Source organism: Hypomesus nipponensis, chromosome 11 (assembly GCF_054491055.1).
Source record: "Hypomesus nipponensis isolate SF chromosome 11, ASM5449105v1, whole genome shotgun sequence".
NCBI lineage: Eukaryota > Metazoa > Chordata > Actinopteri > Osmeriformes > Osmeridae > Hypomesus > Hypomesus nipponensis.
In genome coordinates, this window is record NC_140371.1 from 19,958,083 (window position 1) to 19,971,399 (window position 13,317).

Below are 13,317 nucleotides of genomic sequence, written 5' to 3' on the forward strand. Positions count from 1 at the left end.
CAGGACTCTCACAGCATCTCTAACAACTGGATCACATTGGAAAATTGGAAAAACATGCCCCCTTTTCATGTTGCGCTCGCTGTTGATGTCATGATGTATGCAGCTCCTTTGGACGTGTGAATATCAATAAGGTCTTGTTGAAGACGGATAACCCCATTTCCTTTCCTTTTTCCCCAATAATGAAGTGTTAGTTATTCATGACACCATTGTTTATCATTTCAGAAGAGAATATTACTCTTTTTATATTGTTTTGTGTCCATTTTTCTTTGCTTCATTTATTTGGACAGTGACACAGAGAGAGCGAGAGACAAAGAGAGTGAGACAGAGAGAGAGGGAGAAAGAGAGTGAGACAGTGGAAGTGAGAATGAGAGAGAGAAAGGGAGTGAGAGACAGAGAGAGAGGGAGAAAGAGAGAGAGAGAGTGAGAGCCAGAGGGAGTGAGAAACAGAGAGAGAGAGAGATAGAGAGAGAGAGAGAGACAGACAGACAGAGAGAGAGAGAGAAATGGCCTGGCCCTACGTGATACACGCTCAACCCTTTGAGCCACCAGTGTTCCCCCTGAGAACATGACACTCCAATCTCCTTGAGTTCCTAAAAGAACTGCCTGTTCTCTTCTTTCCTCTTTAAATCTTAAAAAAAAAAAAAACAGGTTTCACAACAGTGGGGCCGATCCTATTCAATAAGAACGCACTTTCACGAAAGGAAAACTGGAAATCCCACTCTTGCAGACACAGACAGGCAAGAGTCAGTCGCCAAGCACCACACATACCAAAAGGGTTTGTGGTTGAGAATGTTTGTTTTGGTATCTAATGCACATTTCTTTGTGTTCTCCTTTTGAAGTGAGCCAAACCGGACCTGAGCTCCAAACGCTGAGGCATTTTCACAGAGCGCACGATGGAGCTAACGTCCACAAGCAAATCATCAGGCAACATAGACTGGAAACAGTTTTATGACTTTTAATTAATGACGGGAAATTTGGCGACTGTTTATGGAAAGGGCTCCTTACTTTTTGTGTTCCAAGGAAGGTGAATTTGATTGATGGGAGGTGTAGTTTGTGTTTAGTAGTCACCACAGAGCCAGATAAAACAAATGATTAACTGCTAAGTGATGCTGTTAGCTAGTCGCTGATAAAGCAGCTACTCACTTGTTACTTAGATTTGACTATGATGCTCAGTTTGATTCTGGTGTTCAGTATATCTACAGTGTGCTGGGTTGGCACTAAATCGTTAATCATTCAATGTCTTGAGCAAATAGCTCCATAATGGTGGTTTCACAGCAAACCGCAAACAGGAAATGGGGTGGGGGTGGGCTGGTGGGGTGAAAAACCACACACCAATCTGTCTCTTAAAGTTGATGGCTGACACAACTATTGCTTAAACGTTTGCGCGATCATTTCTGCATGATATCAGTGAAGTGTTTGCGGTTTATGAATATAACGTAACTTGGGATCGTGGGAGCTCTTGCCAGTAAATAATCATGTTTGTCATCAGGGATTCTGTGTCTCAGGGGAAGGGAAGGGGTTGGTCTAGTCAGTCACCAGACGTCACACTTACGTTTTCGTACAGAGCCTGCAAGGTCTCCAGATCCACCACAGTGTTGTCCATGTTCAGGATAGCTGGATAGATGAAACAGAGAGACAGGATGGCTCTAAATACCCATATACATCCCTGCCAAGTCCATATTAGACACACTACTGTACATGGCGACAGCGTTCTGTTCTGATGTGGTCCTAGTCTTAACAAGCGATGACAAGAATAACAACAACACTGAAGTCGAGAGCTTATCCGTGAACAAGGCCAGACGCAAGAGGATGATGAACAGTTACGACTATCGGAACATCCATGCTTTACAACTCCACTAACTTAATGCAGATGATGGCAGCTATGGATATATCTTTAGGAAAGTTACAGCACAGCACACAACACAACACACAGGCACACGTACACGCTTGACACTTGCAGTTAGAGTATAGCTCACACCACACACACACACACACACACACACACACACACACACACACACACACACACACACACACACACACACACACACACACACACACACACACACACACACACACACACACACACACACACACACACACACACACACACACACACACACTTTCAGCAGGCAGTGCTGTGGGAGCATCTAACTACAAAGCGGCAGCATAAACACGGGCCGTCTGAGTTCCCTCAAGGTAGAAAGTGCCGTGTTTGAATTCCTGCTGTCGCCTTTCCGTCTGAGCGGCTGGTAGGCTTGGCGCCCGTGAGCATGAATCCTTTGAAAGTAAATGTTTAAAGACAAACAGAGTCTGGGGGTCGCCTCTTGTTTTATCTGAGGTGTTGGGTTCAGCACCAGCAGCCTAGCCGTGCTTAGTATTCACATTTCACGGTGTGAAACGGGTCTAGAGTGTGCACCCACATTGGACTGCTTTGTTAAGACTGCTCCACTGTTGCCAAGCTGTGACATAGCTAGGCTGACGGGTAGAGGACTGAAATGGCCAACAGTCGACAAGGTGGGTTGGAAGAGGTGAAAGACTAGATAGACCGAGATGGTTCATTGTGAGACAGCGTTAGACAAATGAGGCTTTGTGCAAAATCACTGTACTGTATTCAATGGAACACAAACACGATTTTCTATGTTAATATTCAAAAACTACTGGAGTGTTGCAAGCTATGCTCACAAAGCAATTTTCTTTTGGCTTTGGAGAGCAACAGACGGATAAATAGACAGACAGACACACAGACAGGACCGGTCTGGGAAAATGCAAGGAAGAACAGAACTGGCTCTTTAACTGGTGGTTTGGCCAGACCGACCACACTAGAAACACAGACAAGGTATTTACTCTGTAATCTACCATTCATGCATGCTTTCCTAGCCAAGCTGACTGACTGGGCATGTGAAAGACTGGTTGAGGTTCATAGGAATGATGCTGCAGCTGTATTTGGATACTGTCACATTGAAGAAGAAAATGACATATTGCAGATTTGTAGATATTGCGATTCGTTTTTTTTTTTTTCAGAGGCCATGTGAGCCTCTCTCGACCTCTCAGTCTTTTATGCACAGTTTCTGATCGTCACGACGACCATCCCAAAGGTGATCCGAGTAGCAGCACCCTCCCCGTACACACAACAACTTGACACAAAACTCTCTTTTCCTTCCCGCTCTCACTCCTTTTCCATCTCTTTTTCCCCTCTTCCCCCCTTCCCCAAACCCGGTCCCGCCCTCCAGCATCTACCGTACCCCAGGCAGGTAGGCGCCAGGCCTGGCTTCTGATTGGCTGCGACACTACGACCTCACAAAAAGTCACGCTGCACTGACATGTCTTACAAAACATGCAGAGTGGCAGCCAGACAGACGAGGAAATGGCAGGAACAACAACTAATAAACAACATGGCTCCTTGTGAAACAATGTAAGAGTCATAAAAACACGATCCGGGGCTTAGACGAAGAGCATTGTTCTGCCTCTCTCTCTCTCCTCAGATGTGGTCGACTGTGGGGGGATTCAGTCCAGCAGGAATCCTCATGGATCAGCACCATACAAATGTTGTAACGGGGCCTGCAATGGTCACGAGGAGCCCTGTTTAAACTGTTCCCCTGTCTCGGGCCTCTGTGATGAACCCTCCATTCCAATTGACGCCGATTGTGGCACACGCTGAATGGACGTCTTAACATGGGTGGCGAACGAGTGCGCTGATGAGCGCGTCTCTCCTCCTTCTTCCCGCCCGAGAGGGGGGGCCGAGGGGACGGAGAGACAGACGAGCCCACCCGAACGAGGATCTCACCGGCGTGTTTAGACAAGGGGTGTAGAATGAACGAGGGAGCAATCAGAAGACTATAACAAGAAAGATAATCCATCCTCATTAATGTCTGGAGGGTTCCGCCGTTGCCAGGGCGTTTAGACAGAAGAGTGACAACAGAGAGAGCGATAGAAGTAAAAAACACAAAGATAAGAATTATAACTGAAGGATGAGAAGGAGGAGAGGTGGAAGAGAGGATGGAGAGGAGATGTGTGGAAGAGTTCGTTTGAGGCACTTTGTCTTGTAGGTTTAAGTCAGACATTGCATTCCAAACAAATATAAATTGGTTGATAAATGTATAACCCGCTGATTTTCTGACAAACCTTTCCAAACCAAGACTCGGGATGACTATTTACTTCTGGAACGTTCTTCTGAACAAACAGCTCTGTCAAAAAGCGGAGTTCCAGAGAACCTATTACAGGAGTCACGCCCTTGCCTTGTGGGAGACGGAGGAAATCTCTGCCCGACACTGTCGGGTTTAATTGGGCCTTGACCCTGGGGTTGATGGTCGGCGCTGAGACCTAAACGGTTCACTTTTCAGCTCGCTAAATGGAGTAGGGGAGAGAGTAGACATGTGTCCCGCTGTAAAGGACTTGGCGCCGCAGAAGGAAAACAGAAGTGTGGCAGCACTCACCGTTCTGGATGTCCTTCATGTCCAGATGAATACTAGACATCAGGATCCCCACTGCCTGGGAACGCTTGTTGTTCAACAGTTTCACAACCTGGGAGAGACAGAGAGAGAAGGAAAAAGGGAGAGAGAGAGAGATGGAGAAAGAGAGCAGGAGAGAGAGAGAGAGAGACAAGGAAAAAGGGAGAGAGAGAGAGAGAGAGATGGAGAAAGAGAGCAGGAGAGAGAGAGAGACAGAGACAGAGAGACAGAGAGAGAGAGAGAGAGAGAGAGAGAGAGAGAGAGAGAGAGAGAGAGAGAGAGAGAGAGAGAGAGAGAGAGAGAGAGAGAGAGAGAGAGAGAGAGAGAGAGAGAGAGAGAGAGAGAGAGAGAGAGGCACAAAACTGAACATCTCCAATGTTTACCTTTTCGTTCAATGGAAGAGAGCTCCAGTCGATTCGTCCACAGACATCATGCAAATTGTAATCCTTTCTGGTTGGATTAAAATGATTGACTTCATGCTTTCTCAAATTTTTCATCTCCATCATCTTTTAGATGGGTCAATTTAAAACTCACAGATCTTTGAGACGTCCCGACTTATTTACAAAACACTACATTAAATTCACTAACTTCAACCCCTGGCAGTGAGAAGACACTTAATACAAAGAGGCTAGCCAGTGGGCAAACATACTAGAGCCCTGTAAGTATACTGTGAGCAACATGACAAACCACTCTTTCTCCTTAATTATTATACTGTATGTCTCTTAATATGGTTTCAATGCACTGGTTGTCACTTGAGACACTGGTTGTCAAATTTAGCATTATATTATTAATATAATATTTCCAATATTAACACTGATTTTTAACAGTACAAGAAATGCTAACAACTATTGTCCTTTCCACTATCCATTCCTACTGTGCATGATCATATGTGATTTACAGTAAATAAAGATTTTACGCAACTTAGTTGACTTTGGGTTTGAATAATTTAAGACAGATTCACTAAATCTCAGTCACAATGAAGTACTCATGCACGCCATCTGTGACATCTGAATCTTCGGCTCCGAAAAGTTCTTTAAAGCGACGTCAGTCACGCTTTAATCTTTTATTTACGCTTCCTCCCAATTACATGAGTCAATCATTCTCAAAGTACTTTGTTTTCAACATTGGCCAACGCACATTTCAATGCATCCCACAAAGACAAAACTGGAGTTCAGCAGTATCTGCATCACATATGAGAGACTTACCCTGAGGACAGAGTCGTTCTGTGCTCAACCAGAACACAGAAAACATGATAACAAAACAATATCTTGTCAACGTGATCTGTTGAAGGAGATTGTGTGCCAGGCTAAATCCCAACACTCTTTTCTCGGTTTGTCTGACATTGGGAGGGATAAGTCAACAACCCGCTTCAACAAACAACCATTCCCATCCTCGACACTTCAGACCCTGTCACGAGCCTGTGCTCTGACAGACCCAACACAGGAAGTCCATCTCTCAGCACTGCTCTTTCCTCAGTCACTGACTGACTCCCCCCCCCCCCCCAACCCTCCATAATCTGACATCAGAGGAGGAACTGCAACAGGAACAAGGTCACTTGAAGTGCCTTCCTCAGACCCCCGTCTGAGAGACTGCAGGGGGGGAGTTCAGTCAGCACACGCAAGTCCCTGGCTCCCTGCCCTGGCTCCACTGCCCTGGCTCCCTGCCCTGGCTCCACTGCCCTGGCTCCACTGCCCTGGCTCCACTGCCCTGGCTCCACTGCCACCCCAGCAGGCATGCCCTGGAGGGGCTTGTGGATGGGCATGGGAGCCAGGGAGGACCCAGCGCTCACGGCACATCATCAGCGTCTGGCCTCAGCGCTTCGTCTTGTCACCCAGGAGCACGGAGCCACAGGGATGGAGAGAGGGCTAGACGGGGCAGAGGACCAGGGCTACAGACAGGCACCTCCCAAGCAGGTGCAACAGGCACACACACTCTGCACAACCTGGGACACCAAACACACACACGCGCACACACACACACCTGTTTGGCCTTGGACTTGGAGATGGTGTCAGAAATAGGCTTCTTCTTCTCCTTGACGGCGCTCTTGGAGAACAGCTCCACAAACTCATTAAAGTCCACCGAAGGCTCTTCAATCTTCTCCCACACCAGAGAGCCACTCGACTCCCTCGGGAAGAGAGGGAAGATATCTGGTAATTACCACCAGCGCACACCGACCCACACACTACACGGTACAGGACACACAGGGCATACACAATACTGGGGGACTGGAAGATCCCATCATTGCACTTGTACTCATTGTAGTCAAAGCAGAATGAAACGAGTAATACAGTAGATCCTTGAAGGCCTGGGGAAAGTGGAACCCCCCCCCCCCCCCCCCCCCCCCCCTGTGCAAGTCTGGCCATTTATAAAGCAATACAGTGATGCTGGAGAGGTATGCTACTGTGATCATTACGTATAACAAGTTTCATCTATCCATCGGTTGACACGGAGAACACATGAGGAACAGATTTCCCAGAAGGCTTGAGGAAAGCGGTTCCCCCGGTGTTTTGTCCCATTCTGAACGGGCTTGTCAGGAAACTGAACACGTTATAGTAACGTGATGTCTGTGACTGTCTGTGTACTGTACACCAGTGTTAGATGAATTCACGAAGAAGCCCACTTGGACTACAGTGACGTTCACCAGTAGAGCACCTGGTTCAAATCAGACTAATGGCTCACTCCGTAGCTTTCTCTCGTTTTACACCCAGTTAGCATCCCAATGGCTTTCCTATGGGGAGCACAACTGATCTTTATCAATCAGGACAACCCTCTCTCATAAGTCTAGTAAGGAAAGCTCCATACAGTACAGCATGGCTCCCTAACCCACTGGGACATACACACGCAGGGAACTCTTTCAACGTCAACATACTTTTTAGCATCCAACTGAATCCTGGTCCAGTACAGGGGCTTCATGGGCTTAGGGGGCTCGATGGAGGCCTTCAGGGGACCCAAGTCCTGGACCAGGGAGAGGACCGGACCTCCAGCTGGAGGTGGGGGAGGAGGGCCAAAGCCTGGGGGTGGAGGGGGAGGTGGAGGGCCCATACCTGGGGGTGGAGGGGGAGGTGGAGGGCCCATGCCTGGAGGTGGAGGGGGAGGTGGAGGGCCCATACCTGGAGGAGGAGGGGGGGGTGGAGGTCCAAAGCCAGGCGGGGGTGGGGGTGGAGGTGGGGGGCAAGGGCCCTGTCCAGGGAGAGGTGGGGGAGGGGGGGGCGCAGCTCCGCCCGGCAGGGGGGGAGGTGGAGGGGGGGGAGGTGGGGGCGGGGGCGGGGGGGGAGGCCGGGTCCCACTTTGCTTCAGTTGGCAGGTGCAGACAAACCCTGGTCCAGGTCCCAGGCTGGGAGCAGAGGAGCCCAGGGCTGGGACAGAAGCAGAAGAGGCCATGGAGGTCCCCTCTCCAAAAGGCACTTTGACCCTAAAGCCTTCTTCCACGGGGGAAGTCTGTACGGACACCTCCAGACCCTTCCTCCCCGCTCCACCACTCCCCAGGCCCACAGCGTCCTGCCCATTCTGGGAAAGCTTCTGTACGGCGTCCTGCTGGTGCTCCAGGGCTGCGATCTGGACCCTCAGGTCCTCTATGGTCTGCTCCAGCTGGGGCACCATGGTGTCTCCTTCCTGCCAGGGCTGTGCCCGCTTCACGCCCGCCTCAGCCTGTCCGGACACAAACACAGACCTCAACACTCATCTGACCACAGCCGTCCCTAAACCTAGTCACAGATGAAGTGTGCTAGAATCGTTTTTCAACTCTGCAGACAGTGTGTTGGATTCTGACCAAACACATAAAGGCACAAATGCACTGTGTGCTCGTCCCTCACATTCTGGGAGAGGCGACAACATCCCTTTTTCTGTGTTTGAGATGCCTCATGACTGGATCTGACAGGAGAGGATTTGAGCCCTCTGGTGGTGTTACATGCCACACCCTGGCAGTGGGACTGTGACCGGCCACATCAGAGCAGGGCTGGTCAGGCAGGCTCCAGGGACAGCTGGGTGATGGACGACCACATCGAGACCCCAGGTCCCTGACCCCCCACGCTGGCTCTGGGATGGGGGGGCTTTGGCTACGTCTGACCCACCAGACAGTCATTCTAACTGGGCTTCAAGTAGGTCACAATGGGGAGGGGCAAGAATTGACATGCAGAATTTGTAGATTTGTGGTTGCTGTGATGGTCAGGAAAGGCTGGTGGATTGAGTAGGTCCCTATTGGTCTAGACTTGGAGTCGATGTTAAAGAGAAGTGAAATCCAAGTCTGACTCCTAGTGGAGAGAAGATGTATTGCAATCAAACAAAGTCAACAACAAACATGTACCTCAGATTGTATTCCATCTGGTCTTGGTGGACCTGTAAATCAGAAACACATATGACCACTGTGAATACTTATATTCATAAAGTCAGTTGCATTTATTGGAAATATGTGGCTGTAGTGAACAAAAAGAGATTGAGTCACACAGACTCCCAGTTCCACCCCCAGGGCTGTCCTCACCAGTGGGCTGGGTCGGAGGCCATGAATCCTGGACAGGACTCGGCCTGTGGCCCCCCTGAGCTCCACAGAGGTGAGGCAGAGGGCGGAACGATGCCCAGGTGTACAGCTGCTCCACCTGAGGCAGAGGAGGAGGTTGACAGGGCGGTCAGATGGAATTTCTCCTGCTGGACAGCTATGCAGCGGTGCTGTCCTCTCCAACAGGACTGTTGAGGATAAAAGGTCCTCACAGGAGGGACCTCAGGCTACAAAACACATCTCTTATCGTATCTACAGACCTGGCTGGACCTGAATAGCTGACAGTAAGACAGGCAATCCATTTATATTTAATTAGATTTGACTTCTCCTCAAGGAATAAATCAATAGATAATCTCTTGCTAAACAAGACTCAGTACATTCCGTCCACTAAAATAGATAGAACAGAAGTCTGTCTATTCTGGTAACGAGTTCAGCTAATGATGACAGTTCACTCCCTTCCAGTCATGCAAGGCAATTTGTGTATCCTATGAAAACAACAGTCCCTATTGTGAGGTTTAACTTGAGGTAAATAGTCTAAGGCAAAAAGTTAACACAACTGCTTTTAGAGAAACTCAACGAAAAATCATCTATGGTGAATGTCTCCCATTGTAATGCTGTAACGCTTGAACGCTTGTTTCACATCAACCAAACAAATGATTTCCTGTAGCTGTTAATAGCTCCCCCTCAGCAAGCAGACTTAAACATGCACCATCCTATGCCCTCAAATGCCGCAACAACAATACGCTTCAACAGTAGTGCAGCGTACGAAAATGAGTTCCAATTGAAAACGGCTTTGATGTGACACAGAGGGTTACGTCAATACAAACACATTTCTGTAAGGACCACAAAGCATCTCGAGACGCCTTGCGTTTGTGTATCTGCGTTTGCGTGCACGTGAGCGAGTGAGCGTGAGGGGGTGTTTTCACACACTTCAGAGCAAAGAGGTCATTTCTTTCACGTTGAGAACTAACCCCAGGCTGTGCTTTCACCGAGCAGTGAATGCCACAACAACACCAGAACAGTAGCTCGCCTCAGTGCCAGGAAACACAGACAGACAGAGACACAAAGAGAACCATGTCACAGCCCTCCCAGCTTAACAACATCTCGCTGAGTAGAAGACCTCAACAGAATCACCACGATTTCCCCCCCACTGAGATTATTCACAAATCCTCTGCGAAAGAGTCGGGTTGTGTTCATTTTATGGCGCCAAGTGGGAACGGAATTGAATTCCCCCATTGGCCTGTGATGGGGACAAACAGGGAGAAGGCTGATAGAGACAATCATCAGAGCCCAGGAACCACAACACACATGACTGCAGCTCCAGTAGATCAGCCTCAGAACCAGGCTGAGAGGAGACAGGGGAGCTCAGAGGGCGCACCAGCCCATAAAAGACTGTGGGAGAGAGTGGACGGCGTGATCGGAAAAAAAAGAGGAGAGAGAGAGAGGAGGGAGAGGGGGCAGGGAGAGGGAGAGAGCGAGAGAGGGAGGGAGAGCACGAGAGAGAGAGAGAGGGAGAGCACGAGAGAGAGAGAGAGAGAGAGCACGAGAGAGAGAGAGAGAGAGAGAGAGACAGAGAAACAGAGAGACAGAGACTTGAGAGAATGACGGAGAAGGGGGCAGGGTTGAAATAAAGAAAGGGAGGCTGTTTTGTCTTTGGACTCAAGCTGAGGTTGTCTCTGGTCATGCTGAATAATGCAGAGCGCTGTGTGCAGCCTCCAGCCCAGGTATACTGTGAGGGGGAGTGATGCTCTGACCAACCCAGGCAGGGTGAGCTTTCTGCTGGGGAGGAGCAGTCTGAGCTTTGGGCACGTGGAGCTCTTACGCAACACGGTCACCAGATGGTCTACGCAAGCAGATGTGTGTGTTTGTGTGTGTGGGTGTGTCCTTATTCGTCACAGTGTCAGAGAGAACCTTTTTGTCAAAACATGTGTGTGTGTTTCTGAATGTGTTTGTATGTATCTTTGACAGTATCCTGTATGAATGAAATCATTGCTCATTGATGTGTGAGTATGTATGACTGTGTGACTGTGTACTTTGAGTGTTTGAGTGTGTGCACTCAAAGGGGCATTTTAGTTTGGTTTGTCTGTGTGCTTGAGATGGTCGAGTGTTTGTGACAGCATGTGTGTGTGTGTGTGTCGTCTAAAGGGGGAGGTGCAAATTGTAGAGGACATGACGATACCCTGCCTCTTGATAGTGTTTCATTTCCAACTACAGACATTGCTAGAGATAGAACATACACACACACACAAACAGCATACATACTAAATGCGAAGTGATAAAAAGAAAAAGTGAATCAATTTCGGAAATCCTTGTCACCAGTATACAGTGTTTAACCAATGTGGCTTGCTAAATTCAGTATCAGGGAATATGTTATGAAATTATCCTGCTGAACTGTGGCAGAAATGTGATAACATACATTCACATGCATGCCCACACACAAACGTTCAGGCACACCAGATTATGTCTTAGCGAATCATTACTGGAAAAAAAGATTTAAACATTCATGAAATCAGCTTTCATATGGTTGGGCTGACCGCCTGTATTCATCTCATCTCCACTTGATGAAACACCCCTTTTATGAAATGAATTTCTTTCATGTGGAAGTAGATATGGAGGATGGAAACAGCTCACACCATCAATGAAGATTACATTGTTTCATAATACGATCAATCGAGTGAGTTGCACAAGCCCATCATCCGTCTTTAGTTCTAATCCTACTGAAGTATCACTTCAGTAGGAACTTGGTATCTCTAAAGATTTGACACCTTGTGTTGGGGTGAGACAGGCGGTGGGATATTCGGGTCTTACGTTGAAGCCGGGTGAGGTCAGGGAGGAAGCGTCTCCATGGCGTTTGTCTCCATGGCGTTGGTCTCCATGGCGTTCTCTGAAGCTGTCACTGAGGGGCTGCAGGAGTCCCAGAGCTAGCAGACTGGAACACAATCCCTCTGCCTCTTCCAACGAGCCTTCGACCTGCGGCTGACACAACCTCTCCAACAGGGTGCGGCCTTGGGAAGGAGAGAGACAGAGAAACAGAGAGAGAGAGAGACAGAGAGAGACAGAGAGAGAGAGAGAGAGAGAGAGAGAGAGAGAGAGAGAGAGAGAGAGAGAGAGAGAGAGAGAGAGAGAGAGAGAGAGAAAGAGACAGATAAACAGAGAGAGAGAGAGAGAGAGAGAGAGAGAGAGAGAGAGAGAGAGAGAGAGAGAGAGAAACAAAGAGAGAAACAGAGAGAGAGAGAGAGAGAGAGAGAGAGAGAGAGAGAGAGAGAAACAGAGAGAGAGAGAGTGACATTTAGACGTCTGTGTATCCCTTTACCGTAAAATGACACTTAAATTATTGACAAAGAAAACAAGACGTTTTTAAAGTGTACCTCTGTTTTCAGAGGTCACAAACTGTTCTTCATCACTACAGTAGTGCTGTCCCTAGACTTACCCTAGATTCACACTGTGACAGGAATGAAAACTGGCATTACAATAAAGGATGTCGCACAGGCAAAACATTTGCTGTAGAGAGTCAAAGTGCAAAAGTGAGACACATACGTCAGATTTTAACATATGAAACGGCCATATAGAAAGGTGTTAGTCACCATTCAGAAGTGATAATTAAACACCTACAAGCTAGCAAGCAGCCCTCATCCGAATCTGGCATGAAACAGAAGTTCAAGGTGTTAATTACACCAAAGCGCCAAAATAAAACTAGGTCCATCACCCACATAATTAAAATGATGAGCACCAGTAAACAGCTACTGTTCTTTACCAAGGCTGCTGGATTGTTCATGAGATTTAAAATCAAATTTTACGATCTAAGATTTATTTGGAGGCCATAAATAGAAATATAGAAATCAAGTGCTGTATTGTTTATTTGTGCCAGAGAACAGATACATGTTATATCTACAGAAAGAGTTTGAGAATGAAGCGCTCTCTGAAAACAGTTTAAAACGTGGCCCACGGATTTACAACAGTGTGGTGAGGGTGAGGAGTGGGATTAGGAAAGAAATCACAGTGATAATCCTCCTTTCAGACTTTCAGACTTTTACAGACAGAAAGAAAAGGCAGCCAGCCAGACAAAGATAGACAGACAGAGACAGCCAGACAGAGATAGACAGCCAGACAGAGACAGACGGCTTAATATATATAAAGGGACTGGCAACCATATGAGGCCATTTGGTGAGTTCATCCATCCCAGGCCCAACGTGGAAGTCCACATCCAACAAGCACATCCAGAAGTGATTCCCTCCTTTACAGACGTCAAGTTTTGTCACAGCAATAAGTGCATCCTCTCTCTCTTTCTCTCTCTCTCTCTCGCTCTCTCTCTCGCTCTCTCTCTCTCTTGCTCGCTCTCTCTCTCGCTCTGTCCCTTTCTTCATCTCTCTCTCT

At 47.9% G+C, this 13,317-nt stretch overlaps 1 protein-coding gene across 4 annotated transcripts in view; it reads right to left on the minus strand.

Moving 5' to 3' along the window:
- The window catches only part of fmn2a (formin 2a), a 31,277-nt gene that overhangs the window by 13,662 nt on the left and 4,298 nt on the right, over window positions 1-13,317 (minus strand). For all 4 annotated transcript variants that reach the window (XR_014768879.1, XM_084709886.1, XM_084709883.1 and 1 more), the window contains exons 4-10: window positions 11,752-11,948; window positions 8,929-9,043; window positions 8,755-8,786; window positions 7,321-8,099; window positions 6,432-6,576; window positions 4,437-4,524; window positions 1,553-1,614 (exon numbers count right to left, since the gene is read on the minus strand). Coding sequence is in view for 3 of the 4 variants with exons in the window: in XM_084709886.1 (XP_084566012.1) it covers window positions 1,553-1,614; window positions 4,437-4,524; window positions 6,432-6,576; window positions 7,321-8,099; window positions 8,755-8,786; window positions 8,929-9,043; window positions 11,752-11,948 (1,418 nt within the window). In the remaining variant the exon portion in view is untranslated. The remainder of the gene's footprint in view (window positions 1-1,552; window positions 1,615-4,436; window positions 4,525-6,431; window positions 6,577-7,320; window positions 8,100-8,754; window positions 8,787-8,928; window positions 9,044-11,751; window positions 11,949-13,317) is intronic.